We start from the raw sequence: 15605 nt of genomic DNA, 5'->3' as shown, positions 1-15605 counted from the left end.
TTCTTCTTCGCTCTTCTCCGATGGGTTCTCCGCTGACGCCTCCATCGAATGTTTCCACCAGCTCGAGAAGTCGCTCCATTCACAATAGAAGAGTGCGCTGAGGTATCGGTGCAGATGCTCGTGATCCTCCAGCCCTTTGGCCATCATAATTAGTTCAAGCTGCCTCTGGTTCCCCAATACAGGGTCACCCAGGAGGATCGTCTTTCTCCTTTTCTTCTTGGGCCAGAACAGACGAGAGACGATCGCAGCTGCAACTGCCAATGCAAGAGCCATCCATATCGACCACTGGCCCACTGATTTCTTTATTTCCAACTCCAGCAGCCATCTCTGGACACTGATCTCTGCTTTCACTGTGGGCAGTATGGTTCCGACGATGCAGAGAAAATATGATCCTACTGCCCAGATGTACCACCTGGTCGCCAGGATCTTAGCCAGGCAGCATCGCCATTTCGACTCGCTTAACTCGAGGACGGCCAATCCATGAAACTGGATGAACCCGCAGCCACAGAATTTCTTCATGGCCCAGTGGATTCCCCTGAATAACTGCGTCAAGATTTGTATCTCGACAAAACAAACCTTCAGAAAGAGCCAAAAGTACCGGACCCATATCACCACGTGGATACAGAAGATGCGGCCTTTCGATCGACTCTGCGTGTCCCGGACGACGTACTTCATGCGTATGCGACAGAAGATCCAATTGCGTGCCTCGCGAGGCATCACTTGAGCGTTGGAGATGGCGCATTGCAAAGTCGGACCTAGCAGAAAAGTACCAGACCCAGAACAAAGACAGCCAATTGTAGTCTTCCTTAGTTATCCGTGGAGCCTGCACCAGCCAGTCATTGGCCTCGAGCTCCAATCCAATGAAGAGTTCATAGGGCGCATTAGGTCTGTCGTCAGGCAGATCTGGGACGGTCTCGCCTCCGGGGCTTGGGAGAAGATGGAGAATGTGATATCGCATTGGAGGCTCAAAATTAGCCAGCGCTCAGCGGTCCATATGAGATGCCAGCAAGCCCTATGTTCACTTTTGGTATCTCTGAGCCGTTAGCGCACTCGGTGAAGATGTCCCTCTAGTTGTATTTGTTTGTGTGATCAAAGGTTTTTCAAAAGAAAGACGAGTTAATACCAAGGCTTGAACCTAGAAAGCTGGGTTCGGGTCGGGTCGATCGTCCCGCAGAGTTCAGCCTCGCTTAACATAACCGCAGTTGTGGGCTTGAGAAATAAGCAGGGCCTTTCACCTCTCCTGGCTCGACGTACTGTCTATGCTGCACGAGCGACCTATGGCATTGACGATTTTGTATCATACAGCCCTATGGCTAAACACCATCCTACATAATCAATCCCAAGAGGTGTGCGGAAACGAGGAAAGAGCATTGTAGGCCTCTCCTTTGCCCTTGTCCCATGTCTTCGCCGTGCTTTGGTGCTTTAGGAATGAAGACAAAGTATTAGCGTGTGCGCAGCCAGTCCGATCTCTCTTCCATAAACTCCTCCACCTGCATATGGGCCCTCACCAAGTTGGTCAAGGACAAAACCTTGTCCAAGGTATGGTCGATGTGGGCAGCCGAGAACCCCTCGTAAACTAGATCCCGCATGTTCGCACTCGAGGTCTCGATCGCCTCGTTTATCTTCGACAATATGCTGATCAAGTCGTTGCGATGTTGAGAGACCGTCAACTTATGGCTTCCATCACCAGATGTCGCGTGAGGAATGGCAAGAGAGTTGATCAAGTGATCTAACGACTGAGTCCATAGCCGAAGCTCTCCGACACGGGCCTCTCTTGCGATTTCCAATTGCCGGCCAGTGCTCCGCGGCAACGGGCTGAAGATATACTCCAAACCTTCTGACAGTTGCCCGACGGACGGGACAGTTGGATCCAGGAAGGACGGTCGGAGTTTTGGAGTGAGACTTTGCTTCAAGTCTGCCAATGCCCTTGCCCCCTGGCTTTGGCGCCTTATGTTGATAGAAACGATCTTAGGTGGGAGCTCTTGTGGCGGCTTGATGCTGGGAGAAGGGGCTACTGCCTCGACTGCGGACATCGCACTGAACGCCTTGATAATAGGGGCAGGGGCTTGACCGGAGGGAACGGAAAGCATTGCAAAGTTTGCCATGTTTAAACCCGGAACCCTCTTGTTGAACATGCCTATTGGCACATGGTGAGCGGCAACAGGAACGATTTCTCTTGGAGCGAAGCCGCCTGCTCTTACAGAAGCGCTTTCCGCTGCGCCTCCACTGGAACCCTCGAGTTCATAGTCCATGCCCATCAGAAATGCACCAGGAGTTGCCTGTTTGGGCCGCAACAGCATCGAATGCATGGCTTCGACAAGCTGCGCCAGAGAGCAATTCGACTGTACCATGTTGTCATGAAACTCTTGCATCTTCTCCGCTTGAATCTTGTTGTGTGCGTAGATCTTCTCAGTCGCCGACCTGTACCGTTATCAGCTGCGAGCCACGAAACCACCGCACGATTGAAATCCTGGGAGGTTGGGCCCCAGGCGATCTTACCAGTGGAAGGTACTCAGAACCAGATTGATGGCATCAACGTGTGACTGTAACCTGTCGCGGTATGTCTTCAGTGAGTCCTTATCCATATCCCATGTGATCTTTGCCCAGTTGGAGGCGATTGCATTCCTCAGGCGCGTCCTTCTTTTCTGTCCTCGACTGGGACCAGAGTCACCCTCGTTACTGGAGATCATGACTCCGTCGCGATATTTCTTGGTCACATTGTCGAGGTCTTCTAGTGTAACTGCACAATTCTGTATCATTTGGTCCAAAGCCTGCTGCATTTCCCGACCGTGACTGTCACTTGATGCAGACTCTGAAGCTGTCTTGGAGATATCACTAGCTACATGGCGCAAGTGGTCTAGGGCACACCGCAAGCCGAATAGGACGTCCTCCAGTTCCTTCAATTCGCGGCTCGCATTACGTCTGCCGGAAGTCAAAGTTCCGTAGAGGGTAGGACAGTTGCGAGAGCAGAATTATGTCACCGACGCTGAAGCCGAACGACATTGCTGTGGAGTTTGTCCGTCAGGCTGAACTCAGACCTAAGCCATGGAACGGGAAAGATGGTGAAGTGATGACTTTGGTGTCAATCTGGCCGCTAGAAATGGCGAACGCAACGATACCATCGGCGATTTGCCTTCTGTGTACCAAGCAAAATATGATTCTGGTTGTCTTTCTCACATCGCACCTGACATCCTTCGTGTTTCACATGGACAAAAATGCCGAGAGGTGACGAGCGGCTCGCTTGTACAATCCCAGTTGCCTTTTTCCTTGGCCTGCATGTTCAATCGAAGCATTGATTCGTGGGGATCAGCCCTGACCTAGGCTGATACATTGCAAGTAGGCAAATAATGCACCTCAGGCTACATCTCATCCGATGCGGCTGAGTAGGAAGCGACAACCCCGGCGCGTCCATAAAACTTGTTGCCTTCCAGCCTGACTAGCTAAAACATCATTCTCAACTGCTCTCCTTCTCTGCTGTCTATCCAAAGTCGAAGACAGGCTTCGATTTACATTTCTCGATCATGGCAGCAAGTGCAGCCGACGATGTCTCTGTGGGTTCTACGAACACCAAAGTGCGCTTACGAGTCCAAGGTCTCAGGCGCTTGACGTCCAACACACCAGATGATACTGAGGCGGATGATACATCAGAAGAGACCATTCTGCTGCCAAGCCATCTGCCAGTTTCAGCGTTATGGGACAAGTTGAAGGGTATGGTGCTCTCCTTCTGGCACTCTACTATGGTTTCGATAGGACAAGGCTGACCAACTTGTAGAGCTCGATTACGATCCGCCCGATGTTCTCTATCGCAACGGGAAGGCCTGGAGGCCTGGCTGCACTAAGACGGCTTTCAAGGAATTCGAGAAAATCACCGTAGTCGAAGACCACTTGTGTGATCCTAGTAAATCCATCCATGTTGATGATCGACTCATTGCATATACAAATCGACGCTTCGGGCAGCCGATCCAGTTCAACATAGATGAAAATACCTCGAACGTCTACGGTATCAAAGTCGATAGCCTAAAGGATTCGCGTGGGTTGGAGATCACGTTCCACCGGACAGTTAGGATGCCAGATGATGAAAAGATTCACCAGCTGCCCGGATCACTTGGAGCTTTCCCCCTTCATAGTGTTGCGGCATATTCCGACAAGTTGCCTGATGCGATTGTGCAGGAGGGTGGAGTCTTCATGCCCATGTGGCAGCGAGAGGCACTTTGGGTGAGTCTTGAAGCACCATATGGCAGACATTATGCATTGAGATTCTCGCTGGGACGCATCAATGCTGTCTCTGGACTGCAAATGGACGAGACAAAAGAGGTGCCGGGAGATATAGAAAGCGCCCAAGACTATGTGGTCGTCCCAGGCCAGGAGTGGCTGGATGGGATTTGTGTCGCTTCCGGCATTGTCAGACAGTTTGTTGCTATGCCATGTAAGTGTCCACTCTGTTGGTTTCCAAAAAGTGAAGTTCATCTAATGTGCCGCTGCCAGTGGGATCTGGCTACACTGTCGAGGGACAAAAGACAGGAAAGGAGAAGCACGGAGGTCTCCAGATCGAGGTAATCCCATCCTTCGAAGTGAAGCTGCGGTCCTGGGTCACAGACCAGAATGAATGTCTCGGTGTAGAAGAACTCCTTGACCGTCTCGTGAGCGTTCATATCGACGAATTCAAAACGCCACGCGAGTTGGGGCTCGAGGTTGGCGCCACGATAAGGTTATATCCAGCTGAAGCCTTTGAACATGTCCCGTCGACTTTGCTAGACATGGCTGATGGAGGAGGGATAGAGGAGAACGGCCCAGTAAGTATTGCTGCTCCCTCCCAAGTGGCATGCCGTTAATTTCAGGTCAGCAATTCACGTCAACGTACACTTTGGGGTGGAGGACAAGCTCTAGTTTAATGCTACGCCCGACAAGGAGTGAAGACACAATGTTTCTAGCGGATTCCAGTGATGGTGTTGAAGACACAATGCTTCTAGCGGATTCCAGTCATGATTATTCGCTTGGCTTAGATGTCGCCGGTGGTTTTCTAGAAACAGTTCAAGCCTCCACTACGCTGGCTCGGGCGCAGACGCTGATGGGGGTCTCGGATTTACATATGGCCAGTGAATTCCTCGAGGGAGAGCTACTTACGCCAGGTTCAAGAAAACACGAAATATTGCAAGCAGAAAGAGAACCTAAGATCACGACCAAAGACCTCAAGGCAATGGGACTCGCTGCAGGTGGCAAGCTCGGTAAGTGGCTCTATCTGCGAATCACAGCGGATCCATCACAAATTTGGTGATGGGTATCATGGTAGCTATTATGTGGCTCATATCCCTCCTTCTCCACAGTCCAAGATATATACCGCGACCACAACCCAGCACACATCTGGAACACCGAAGCCGCGAGAATCGTCCACGTCCACATCCTGGACCCAGCTTCTTGCGAAGCCGTCACCCACGTCGTGCCGCCGCCGCCGCCGATCGACGCGATGGGCTACATCGAGGAGGGCGGTGCCTTCTTCGTTGTGGAAGAGCAGCCCGAAAATCGTGTTGAGGGAGGAGATTTCGACAACGTTGAGTCCGTCTCGGCGGTGGATAAAGGTAAAGGTGTGAGGACTGAGCCGTCGCTTGATCCGAATCAGCCGACCCAGTGCAAATGTGGCATCAGACTATGTGACTGCGTGTAAGGATCCCCTGGCATATCAGTTCAGGTTGCCTTTATCTTTGGCTAACGCAAATACCGTGACAGCGTCCGACCCTGCGACCATCAGTTCTGCAACGTCTGCGTCCGCGAAATCGACCCGTCATCAATCACCGGCGCCTTCACATCGGTGGAGCCGCAGTCGCGAGACAAATGGTTCTGCCCGACGTGCAAGACTGCGGTTTCCTACGTCGCGGGATTCTCAGCCCCCATGAACTTGCCCGGGGAGGACAGTGTCAAGGTCAGGGTGCCGGTCAATGTGCTCGAGGTCAAGGATGGCAGAGTGGCATTCAAGAGTATCCAGCGGTCCAGGCTATAAGCGGCAAGCTCCAAGGGAGTTTCTAGGATCGTATTTGAGGGATATAGGAAAAGGGAGCGGATTTGTATAACTGTAGCTGGTGACTAATTGAACTGCACTGCAGTCTCTCCCGGCTCGTCAGTGTGAGCAGTTCTTTTTATAGACTCGACAGGAATATCTCCTTCAATCCGTTTTACTACCTTCTCCTCCATTGCCCCTGCATGGGAGTACAGTGTGGACCGACTCGATTCGCCCAATCTCGACTGCAGACTCTGAAAAGTATGGTGTGGTCCGGGCCGCAACATCGGGCTCTTTTTAAGACAATCTTTTTGCCCTCGTCAGTGTAACAGTTTCACATATCCTGATGGTCGGCCGTCTGCTCCGTTCCGCGCAACGATCATGACCATCGTGCTGTCTCTGGCGACCTTTCCGACTACGCGGTTGCGGTCGTCCTGGATTGGCGGTGGGAGCGCCGGGTATTCGCAGACGAATTTCGAGACGTTGAGATCTCCGTCTGTGGCTGTAAGTGATTCGATCGAGATCAGTGATGGCGGGACGCGTTGCCCGTCTATGTATATCTCCAGAATGGGTGTGAAATTGTCTCCTGGCCCCGGTGCCGCAGACAGCGACCCTTCGATCGAAATGGTTAGATTGCCTCCTTGCCCCGGGCTGGCACCACACTTTATGATTGCCAGTTTCGGCCGCGGGGTCGACGATACCTGGATCTGTTTCGGAAGGCCGTCGGACGGTAGAGGCGGTGTCAAAGGCGGCACAACTCGCCTCTTGCTTTGCTGTTCATATGCATACCCGGCCTGCAGCAGGCCGAGGTCCTTGTAAGCCTGGCCCAAGAACGTCAAGCCCATGGGCATCTTCGAGTCCGCCAGAATGCCCATGGGTACTGTCACGCTTGGTATGCCCAAGTGCCGCAATGCGCGATTGCCGTGGCTATACTTGACGCCATCGGTCCAAGCATGCTGTGCACTCTTGTCGTCAATGTCGGCATCGGCACGCGCTACATCGCCCGCGGCGGGGAAGACGACGAAGTCGTAATTGTGCACGGACATCCAATCCTCGAAGAAACGGATTCGGATTTGCTCGAGAGCCCTCACGGCGTCCTCGAGACGAGGGACGTCGTAGATTGCACTCTTGCCTTGTCTGCCTGTGGGGGGTCGGTCGGCCACGTAGCTTGCCAACTTGCCCCAATGAACGGCATTGGCTGGTTCAGTGAACTTGACTTGAGGGTTATCGCGTGGTAAGTGGGGGAATATCCGCCTCGGATCTACTTGGGCCAAGGATTGGATTTGCGGATCACGGTTGTTCTGAAGGAAGTCTTCCCAGGCATGAGCGATAAGGACTCCCCGCTCGGTGGCATTCCAGTCGCCCGGGAGATGAGGGAGTGATGAAGATGCATCGCCAGTGTCGGGCTTGCGCAGCATTTGTTCGTATATACGCAGTACCGGGAGGTCTGGAATAACGTCGATAGCTGCACCTGCGGCTTCGAGGTCGGCTCGTGCCTGACGCCACAACGGGTCGATCGCTTGGGATATATATGGGCCGCCATCCTGCTGCATGAGGTACATCTGAGGGACTGCGATTCGCTTTCCGTTGAGATATCCGGTGTCTCTGGCATCCGTCAGAAGCTGAGAGACGCCAGACCATGGTGACGGTGGAAGCTGTATAAACGGTTGATCTCTCCAGAAGTCCCCGATGGTTTCAGGGTCCTGTCTGGTAAGCACATCCATCAGAATGAACATATCGTCTATGGTGCGCGTGTGAGGAACAACGACATCACAGGTTGGATATAGTGGCCAGTTGCCGCGTATTGATATCAGTCCCCGTGAAGGAGTGTAAGCCACCAATGCGTTGTTTGAAGCAGGAGACCGGCCAGAGGACACCGTCTCTTCACCCATGCCGAAGGCGGCAAGAGATGCTGCAACAGAGACACCGCTCCCGTTGGAGGACCCAGATCCAAATGCAGCTGGTAGATAGTCTTTGTTGTAGGGGCTCTCTGCCCGGCCGTACACGCCCCGAAGCATTCCGCCGTACGCCATAGGACACATATTTGTCCGACCCAACAGGATGGCGCCGGCGTCTCGTAGAGCTCTAACAGTAAATGCGTCTTCGTTGGCGACGAGGTTCTCGAACGCCTCCGAGCCACTCGCCACGGTCATTCCACGAACTTTGTAACTGTCCTTGGCAGTAAAGGGAATTCCTTCAAGCAGACCACGCGCTTGACCAGAGACACGGCGATCATCCGCAGCGGCGGCTTCTTCAAATACATCCTCGCTGATCAATGGAATTGAATTGAGGGCGGTGTTTCGGCAATCATAAGTACTGATGCGCAGCAGGTATTTAGCAATGAGGTCAACTGAAGTCAATTTGCCGCTTGATAGAGCTTTCGACAAGTCGGCGATGGAAGCGTCGACGATACTATCGTTGAGCGACATGTTTGTTTGAGTTTAGAGAACTGATATACCCAAGTTTCGATCTTACCAAGCCTGATGACTGCAGGATCGATGGAACAGGAGGGGGTTTAACGGTGTCTAAGGCGAGAGGATGCAGTTGTGTTCTATCCTCGACACTAGTTCTCCAATGTCTGCTCCATGCCCCGGTCTATTACTCGATTGAAATGGATCATATATGGCATGAAGTAGCGATACAGCGTGGATGTCCACGGCTATCGCATCCCCGACCGACAGCTTTTGTTGTGTGGAGCCGAAGTGGAAAATATTCAAAACCTTCTCGCCTGGGCTAACCCATTTCGGGAGGTATTACCGACGCTCCCCCTGAGTAAGAAATGGCTTTAAAACCCTTTGGTCAGCCCAAGTGGCTTGGATGCCCGGTCACAACGATGCTATCCCGGCATCCAATGGCGTCAAGTTGCGCTCTATCGCACTTGCACGGTTGTCAATATGCATCCCGCGTCGACATGGCACTTTATTCGAGATATATCTTGTCTGGGTCTCCAGGCAACTAAAGCCCAATCCACATCATTCTATCGACAAGTCTCTAGACACCGGGCAGCGATAACAATCATACCATCGAGAATTCCTGCTGCAAGACAACTATCCAGCATGCCTGGCCAGCAGCCCTTGAAAGCCACTCAACATGGTTGCTTTCGAATGCCAGTGGAAAGCGCTCGCCACTCGCATACCCTGATGGCTTTCCCTAGCATGGAATCAGCAGAAAGTACAGAGCATCTGGAAGCCCTACAATCCGAAGTCACAAGCATCGCCAACACCATCTCCCGCTTCGAACCAGTCCACCTCTATGCCAGGGAGGGACTCATCACACAGGCAAAATCCATGGTCGGCAGCAATGTCTTGGTCAAGCCAGCCAGGGTCAGCGAACTCTGGATCCGCGATAGTGGGCCGGTCTTTGTGCAAGACTTGTCAACAGGGAAACGGACGGCAGTGAAATTCAACTTCAACTACTGGGGCGGCAAGCTCCCTGCAGTTGGCGACGAGGAAATCGCTGCCCAAATAGCTGCACACGCAAACGAAGCCTCGGTATCCTCGAAACTCACTATGGAAGGAGGGGGCATCGAGCACGACGGCGAGGGAACATTCCTAGGCACCGAAAGCTGCATCATCAACGACAACCGCAACCCAGGATTCTCCAAATCCGATGTCGAGGCCGAGCTTATGGACAAGCTTGGAGTCACGCATTTCATTTGGATCCCCGGCGTCAAAGGCTACGACATCACAGATTACCACATCGACGCGCTGGCACGCTTCACATCACCAAGCGTCGTCCTCCTGAGCAAGCCAGGGCCGAATGCTCACCCCATTGCAATAGACGCCTACAACTCTGCTCGGTCTGACCTTACATCTGCGAGGGACGCAAAAGGCCGACCACTAACGGTATACGACTGCGAGGAACCCGACATAACTATCCTCGGGCCATCAGATAAACACAACGAGGTCATCGGCTCGTATGCCAATTATCTCCTCGTCAATGGAGGCGTCATCACACCCAAATTCGGGCAGGAAAGACAGGACACTGCTGCCTTTGAATTGTTCAAGAAGTTGTTCCCTGACAGAGAGGTGGTGCAGGTGCCCATCAACATGCTGCCGAGGACGGGTGGAGGGATCCATTGTGCAACGCAGCAAGTTCCGGAACTTTGAAGCCATGGTACACGAGTATCTCATTGCAAGGACTTTGTGCCAGTTCTGCGAAGTGACCCATGGATATGCAGATCCGAAGGGTTTCTATTGTCTCCGCTCCATTGTACTGAATGATTGTCGCCCCTCGTTTGCTGGTATCTTTCAAGTACAGGAATGTCGAAACCCAATCTCTCGGCTCAATAGAAAATATGTCAATCTTACTGCTACGACTATAGTCAGAGCAGCAAAGAAGTTGTTACGCTGTGCACGTGTTGATCGATATCTGATATTCCTAGCCTCGAACCAGTATGTAGTGTACTACCGCACGGAGACGTCGATACTACCACAGTATGTAGCGCGCTGTCCCTACTTTATAGTTAAGAACTAGCTTACAGTGATGACGAGTCATCAATCACCTGGTACCCTCTTTCGGCAATATACCTGGCAATTGCCAAGAAATCGGCATGCGTGCCGCCTCAGAGACACCGCAAGTGGGTTACAGACATCAGGGACAGAAGTGGGGAAAAGGACCACTTACATCCCTACTACGCTACCGAGTTGTCTCGATATACATAAAACCAAGCAACTACGGGCCTGCAGCTTGTTTGTGGCTGGGTAAATCGACCATTGTCGTTGATCATGTGGCCGATGCCTCGGCTGCCTCTTTGTCCCGGTGGCAAGTGGCGTGAGGAACTTCCTGTGCACGCGGCTCGGCACGCGGCCGTTGAAGAGGAGCAGCAACCCCCGTCTCATGACCCCATCATGTCTAAAAGCTGTATCAACTACCTCTTGCCCGAGGCGCGAATATCAAAGTATTAGAACGTCCTTGGATCCAGCCAATGTCCGAGGCAAAAATACCACTGCACAAACCAGAAACCGATCAAACCATGTGGGAGAAACTGCGTTCCCTCTTCAAGAAGAAACATAGCGGGGAAGAACCTCCTCGCCGACCGAAAAAAAGACGGCCATCGGACCCGTATAGCGGCCTAAGTGAGGTGGCGGTCCCACCCCCGATCCAGAACCGGGACGAGTCAGAGGTCTTCCTCCACCACACACTGGAAGAGAACCTCGAGCGAAGCTCTCGTGGCCAAGACAGTGAAGGTGAAGCTGCCAGTGGGGACATTCTCGTCCGTCATCACACTTTGGATGAGAACATCAGACTTGCCAGAAGCCTCTCTCTAGAGTTGCGACGGCAGTCGGAGGAGTTGAGGCGGCGTTCGAGCGAGTATGAACGGATCGCGAATCATCGGGATAGCCACTCTCCCAGAAGCGTTCCTTCGCATCATCCGCCGAGATAAGATCATCTGGCCGTATAGCGGTAAAGTCGGTGAGCGCAGGAATGGCGAATTCAGGCCTTGGTGATCTCAGTCGATCAACTGAAACCATGTGCTCTGCTGGCTGCTGATACGGTTCGTCATATGCGGTCTGGGGGCATGATGAACATGATCTTCAATGGCTTCAGATCGGAAATGAAGATTTATTCTGCGAATGATTCACACTGTGTTTTCAGAACCAAAAGAAACGACGTTACATTATCATGACCTTGGATTATAGTTATGCTCTACATAACCTCTCCAGGACTTAATAGGATGGCGCTTGAGGAATGTGTATCGTGCTTTTGAATCTCGCCTCTTTCCTACATACTACAGCCTCAAGTCTTCCGCCGCCAGACTCTCTTCCATGAACCAGCATTTTGGTCTCGTTTGATCTTCTGTAATGGAGGATCAGATGAAGGAACGCGAGGAAGTGCACGTGACGAGGCTGCTTCCCCCTATTCGAGGAAGCCGATGCCCCAGCTCCCACCTGGAAAGCAGCTTTGCAGTTGGCATACTTTGAAGAATCTGGGAGCTATACAGCAAATGGGCACTATATCGGGCAAGAATTAGTAGGCAGCGACGAAAAGGACCGCTTGAGGCAAGTCCTCGGAATTTACATATAGATGACGAATGCCGTCACAATGTCGTGTCCGCGCATCGGCCTTCTTCCATCTATGTAGAGATTCGAGTTGATGAGGATGTCTACTCGCCGTCCTCTATGGTAAGAGTTACTCAGAGGCGAAAGACACGTTTTTGCAAACGAACCGCTGGCTACCTTTCCCTCAGATCGACGAAGAAGCGAGCGGTGACTTCTTCTGAGCACGACATTGCGGTTAGATTCTGCAAAGGCTGCACTGTAAGTAGCTAGAGACTCTTGAGAGCGCGTGGAATACCATCATTCCGGATTAGAGGGTGGTTCGAAGTAATTATCCCTGAAGCAGGCGCGGGTTGGTCAGTGTGCAAGGAGCGAGGCTATATAGAGAGTGAACGATGAGATGAGATAACCTCATTCATGTAACTGGGCAGCATGTTTAAACACTTTTCGGAATTGAAGTAGAGAGGTTGGTATATGCAAGCTTCTTCCATCCCAGCGCGGACTCCCTAGATATCGCAATGCTCCACGGTCATGATCGTCCTCTTCCGGGACCCGAAACCCCTGACAAAATGTACATCCCAAATTATGACACGGTGAAGACATGACACATTTTGATACAAAGCTTCAAGGCGTCGGTGCCAGCGTAGCCCACCTCTTGTTCGCTTCTGCACATGATCAAGAGTTATCCGGCCTATTTCAGGATTCTGGTGATAAGGCCGGTGGCGACCGTCCGCCCACCTTCTCGCATGTTGAATCGTTCGCCAGCTTCCATAACCACAGGATGGTGTGTCTTCAGAACCATCTCCAGGTTGTCTCCAGGCATGACCATCTTGCTTGGGTCTTCGGTACCCTCTGGGAACTTGAGCTGTGCTGCCTCATCTGCGGTTCGGATGTAGACTTGTGGCTTGTAGTTCTCAGTGAAGCCTGACTTTCTACCTCCTTCCTCTTCTGTCAAAATGTAGAGCGACACAAGCGCTTCTTGATGAGCCTTGGCAGAACCTGGGACGGCAACCACCATTCCACGCTTGACGTCTTCCCGTTTGACACCGCGCAGTAGAAGACCAGAGTTGTCACCAGCTCTTGATTCTTCGCAGGACTTCTTGAACGTTTCAATGTCTGTCACCTTGGTTTTGATGACCTCGTCACGACCTCCCACGATCTCGACCTCACTATCCTTCTTCAACACGCCTCGCATAACACGGCCTGAAGCGACAGTGCCTCTTCCTGCGATAGAGAAGACTTCTTCGACCGACATGAGGAAAGGCTTTTCAGTGTCTCGGACAGGGGTTGGAATCCAGCTGTCGACGGCCTCCAGCAGAGCATCAATCTTTTCAACTCCGATCTCGGGTCTGGTGCCTTCAAGGGCGCAGAGGGCAGAACCAAAGATGATGGGGGTGTTGTCTCCATCGAAGCCGTACGAGGACAAGAGCTCGCGCATTTCCATTTCAACAAGTTCCAACATTTCAGGGTCCTCGACGGTGTCGACCTTGTTAACGAAAACAACCAATTTTTGGACACCGACCTGACGGGCTAGGAGGAGATGTTCTCTTGTCTGAGGCCTGCGCAGAGTCAATCTCGTGAACGTACCATTCAAGCAACCGGGCATCTTACATCTGACCATCGCCAGCGGCAACCACCACGACAGCGCCATCCATAAGAGCAGCACCGGTGATCATGTTCTTGATGTAATCAGCGTGACCGGGGCAGTCGACATGAGAGTAGTGGCGGTTGTTCGTCTCGTATTCGATGTGCGCAGTTGCGATCGTGATACCACGCTTTCGCTCTTCGGGTGCTTTGTCAATCTTGCCATAATCGAGAAACTGCGCTAAGCCTTTGTCCGCCTGTCTCTTCGTGATTGCTGCTGTGAGGGTTGTCTGACGCGATGATAAGCCCGTGAACTTGGACGGCAACGGGTTGGGAATCTACCTTTCCATGATCGACGTGACCGATCGTACCTGGGAAAACTGTCAGAAATCGAGCCGGAACAAGAGGCAAGGACTTGCTACTGACCAACATTCACATGGGGCTTGGTCCGCTCAAAAACAGTAGCATATGCTCGGGCGGCGAATCTGTCATGGCCGAAGACTCTGTTGACGGGATTAACACCTCGAGCGGGGGATACAATGTGCCGGGATGTGCGCAGGAGAGAAACAACCGAGCGAGAGAAGGCCATCGCGACGCCGGAAGAAGGAAGAATGGAAGGAAAGAAGGAAGAGAAATCCCAAACTGCAGCACGCAAAGATGGAAAGTTGATACAAGTACAGGGAGCAGAATCAATGCAGACGCGGACCAGAAAAATAAAAATGGCCTCGAACGACGCTGCAGGGAAGCTCCAGGCCTTTGTCCTAATTGGGAGTAGCTCTGTTGTACGGTGAAGTATGCTTGGCATTTGGATGCCATCAAATGCAATTGGAAAAGAAATATCCTTCGATCTTCGGTGTTCTCGTATGTGTGATGCGTGGTCCTGAAAAGAGGCTTCTCTCTTCCTTAATGTTCTCTGTTGCTGTGTGTAAGGGACACTCTATCTAGAATTCTCGCAATCGACACAAGGAGATCGACAGTATGGATCAAAGCAGCCGTGAACGGAATGATGGGCTATCAAGTTCCAGAGCGATGCCGACACTCCCACCAGATCTAGAAGCTCTATCACTTGCAAAGTTCGATGACCAAGTGGCCAAAGGAACAATCATCTATGAATCTTCGACGGCCGAGACTGTGGAAGACCAGGGGTTCAAAGTAAGTGGGTGACATTGCTCGGCCTCCGCTGGACAACGAAACAGAGAATAGCAGGTCATACCAGTCTTGCTCCCAAAAGCTGCTCGGAATCTGACGACCGCAGCTCAGTTTTCGGTTCGTGCCACACCTTCGCCGCAAGCCCATCACACCGTCAGATGCACCCGAGCGGAAAACGGGCAAGGGCCACAATCCCTTCCTCAATCCCAACCCGGAAGAGGTTCTCTCGGAAGTCGGGCCCTCGCATCTTCTGATCTTGAACAAATTCAGCGTCTACCGACCGAGCCTGCTGGTTATCACGAGGCATTTTGCGCCTCAATCGGATGGCCTTGATCTCAGCGACTTGTCGGCCGCCTGGGCGATCTTGCAGCGCTTTAGGCAGCGATACATGATGATCTACAATTGCGGCTTCGAGTCAGGATCTAGTCAGGGGCATAAGCATATGCAATTTTGGCCGTATCCGGACGAGCAAGAGTTGGACTTTCAGCTCTTTCCAAACGCGGCTGGGTCGACAGTTGATGTCGCGGATAACATCCCGACTGTCCCTCACAAACACTTCGTTCTTCGACTGCCAACGCACAGTGACCCAAACACCCTCGTCCAAACCTACGAAAGGCTGCTTCGAAAGGTCCGGCAAAGCCATGAAGCAGCCGGCGGGGGCACCGACTACAATGTGATCCTGGTGAGAGAGTGGATGTGCATGATTCCCCGCCGACACAGTGGTCTTGAGAGAGGAGCCGGCGCAAACTCAGCCGCGATGCTGGGGCTTGTGTGGATCGCGATTGAAACCGAAAAGGACATCTGGAACTCTGCTGGACCAACTGAATATCTCAAATACCTAGGTCTACCGAGATAGTTACTTGGGCTACTCTTGTGAGCTC

General features: G+C 52.3%; 7 protein-coding genes across 7 annotated transcripts; 4 read left to right on the top strand and 3 right to left on the bottom strand.

Annotated features, from left to right (window-relative positions):
* Positions 1-1442: 1442 nt before the first annotated feature.
* PV07_00259 (uncharacterized protein) lies at positions 1443-2780 on the bottom strand (the record flags this gene model as incomplete). Its single annotated transcript, XM_016386695.1, has 2 exons — positions 1443-2421; positions 2500-2780. 2 exons carry the CDS (start codon positions 2778-2780, stop codon positions 1443-1445), a joined length of 1260 nt encoding a protein of 419 aa, XP_016253623.1.
* A 741-nt stretch (positions 2781-3521) lies between these two features.
* PV07_00258 (uncharacterized protein) lies at positions 3522-5995 on the top strand (the record flags this gene model as incomplete). Its single annotated transcript, XM_016386694.1, has 6 exons — positions 3522-3708; positions 3773-4426; positions 4486-4793; positions 4844-5225; positions 5325-5658; positions 5725-5995. The coding sequence occupies 6 exons, from the start codon at positions 3522-3524 to the stop codon at positions 5993-5995; spliced, it is 2136 nt and encodes a 711-aa protein (XP_016253622.1).
* A 79-nt stretch (positions 5996-6074) lies between these two features.
* PV07_00257 (uncharacterized protein) lies at positions 6075-8580 on the bottom strand. The gene has a single exon (XM_016386693.1). It carries the CDS (start codon positions 8419-8421, stop codon positions 6313-6315), a length of 2109 nt encoding a protein of 702 aa, XP_016253621.1. The 5' UTR covers positions 8422-8580; the 3' UTR covers positions 6075-6312.
* A 250-nt stretch (positions 8581-8830) lies between these two features.
* PV07_00256 (uncharacterized protein) lies at positions 8831-10384 on the top strand. The gene has a single exon (XM_016386692.1). It carries the CDS (start codon positions 8887-8889, stop codon positions 10099-10101), a length of 1215 nt encoding a protein of 404 aa, XP_016253620.1. The 5' UTR covers positions 8831-8886; the 3' UTR covers positions 10102-10384.
* Positions 10385-10852: 468 nt separating this feature from the next.
* Positions 10853-11748, top strand: PV07_00255 (uncharacterized protein). The gene has a single exon (XM_016386691.1). The coding sequence runs from the start codon at positions 10920-10922 to the stop codon at positions 11376-11378; it is 459 nt and encodes a 152-aa protein (XP_016253619.1). The 5' UTR covers positions 10853-10919; the 3' UTR covers positions 11379-11748.
* A 652-nt stretch (positions 11749-12400) lies between these two features.
* On the bottom strand, positions 12401-14271 carry PV07_00254 (elongation factor Tu, mitochondrial). Its single transcript, XM_016386690.1, has 4 exons — positions 14002-14271; positions 13918-13946; positions 13603-13865; positions 12401-13550 (listed from the first exon to the last, which is right to left on the bottom strand). Exons 1-4 carry the CDS (start codon positions 14162-14164, stop codon positions 12683-12685), a joined length of 1323 nt encoding a protein of 440 aa, XP_016253618.1. The 5' UTR covers positions 14165-14271; the 3' UTR covers positions 12401-12682.
* Positions 14272-14442: 171 nt separating this feature from the next.
* Positions 14443-15580, top strand: PV07_00253 (uncharacterized protein; the record flags this gene model as incomplete). The annotated part of the gene is made up of 2 exons (XM_016386689.1): positions 14443-14727; positions 14831-15580. Exons 1-2 carry the CDS (start codon positions 14554-14556, stop codon positions 15578-15580), a joined length of 924 nt encoding a protein of 307 aa, XP_016253617.1. The 5' UTR covers positions 14443-14553.
* Positions 15581-15605: the final 25 nt, after the last annotated feature.

Source organism: Cladophialophora immunda (assembly GCF_000835495.1).
Source record: "Cladophialophora immunda strain CBS 83496 unplaced genomic scaffold supercont1.1, whole genome shotgun sequence".
NCBI classification, from domain to species: domain Eukaryota; kingdom Fungi; phylum Ascomycota; class Eurotiomycetes; order Chaetothyriales; family Herpotrichiellaceae; genus Cladophialophora; species Cladophialophora immunda.
This window is presented reverse-complemented; position numbering and strand designations above follow the sequence as displayed.

Coding starts and splice junctions, on each gene's coding strand:
- PV07_00257 (XM_016386693.1), bottom strand. CDS start 8,421: ATGTCGCTCAACGATAGTATCGTCGACGCTTCCATCGCCGACTTGTCG.
- PV07_00256 (XM_016386692.1), top strand. CDS start 8,887: ATGCATCCCGCGTCGACATGGCACTTTATTCGAGATATATCTTGTCTG.
- PV07_00255 (XM_016386691.1), top strand. CDS start 10,920: ATGTCCGAGGCAAAAATACCACTGCACAAACCAGAAACCGATCAAACC.
- PV07_00254 (XM_016386690.1), bottom strand. CDS start 14,164: ATGGCCTTCTCTCGCTCGGTTGTTTCTCTCCTGCGCACATCCCGGCAC. Junction 13,947..14,001: donor CAAGCCCCATGTGAATGTTG/GTCAGTAGCAAG, acceptor CAGTTTTCCCAG/GTACGATCGGTCACGTCGAT. Junction 13,866..13,917: donor GTCACGTCGATCATGGAAAG/GTAGATTCCCAA, acceptor TCATCGCGTCAG/ACAACCCTCACAGCAGCAAT.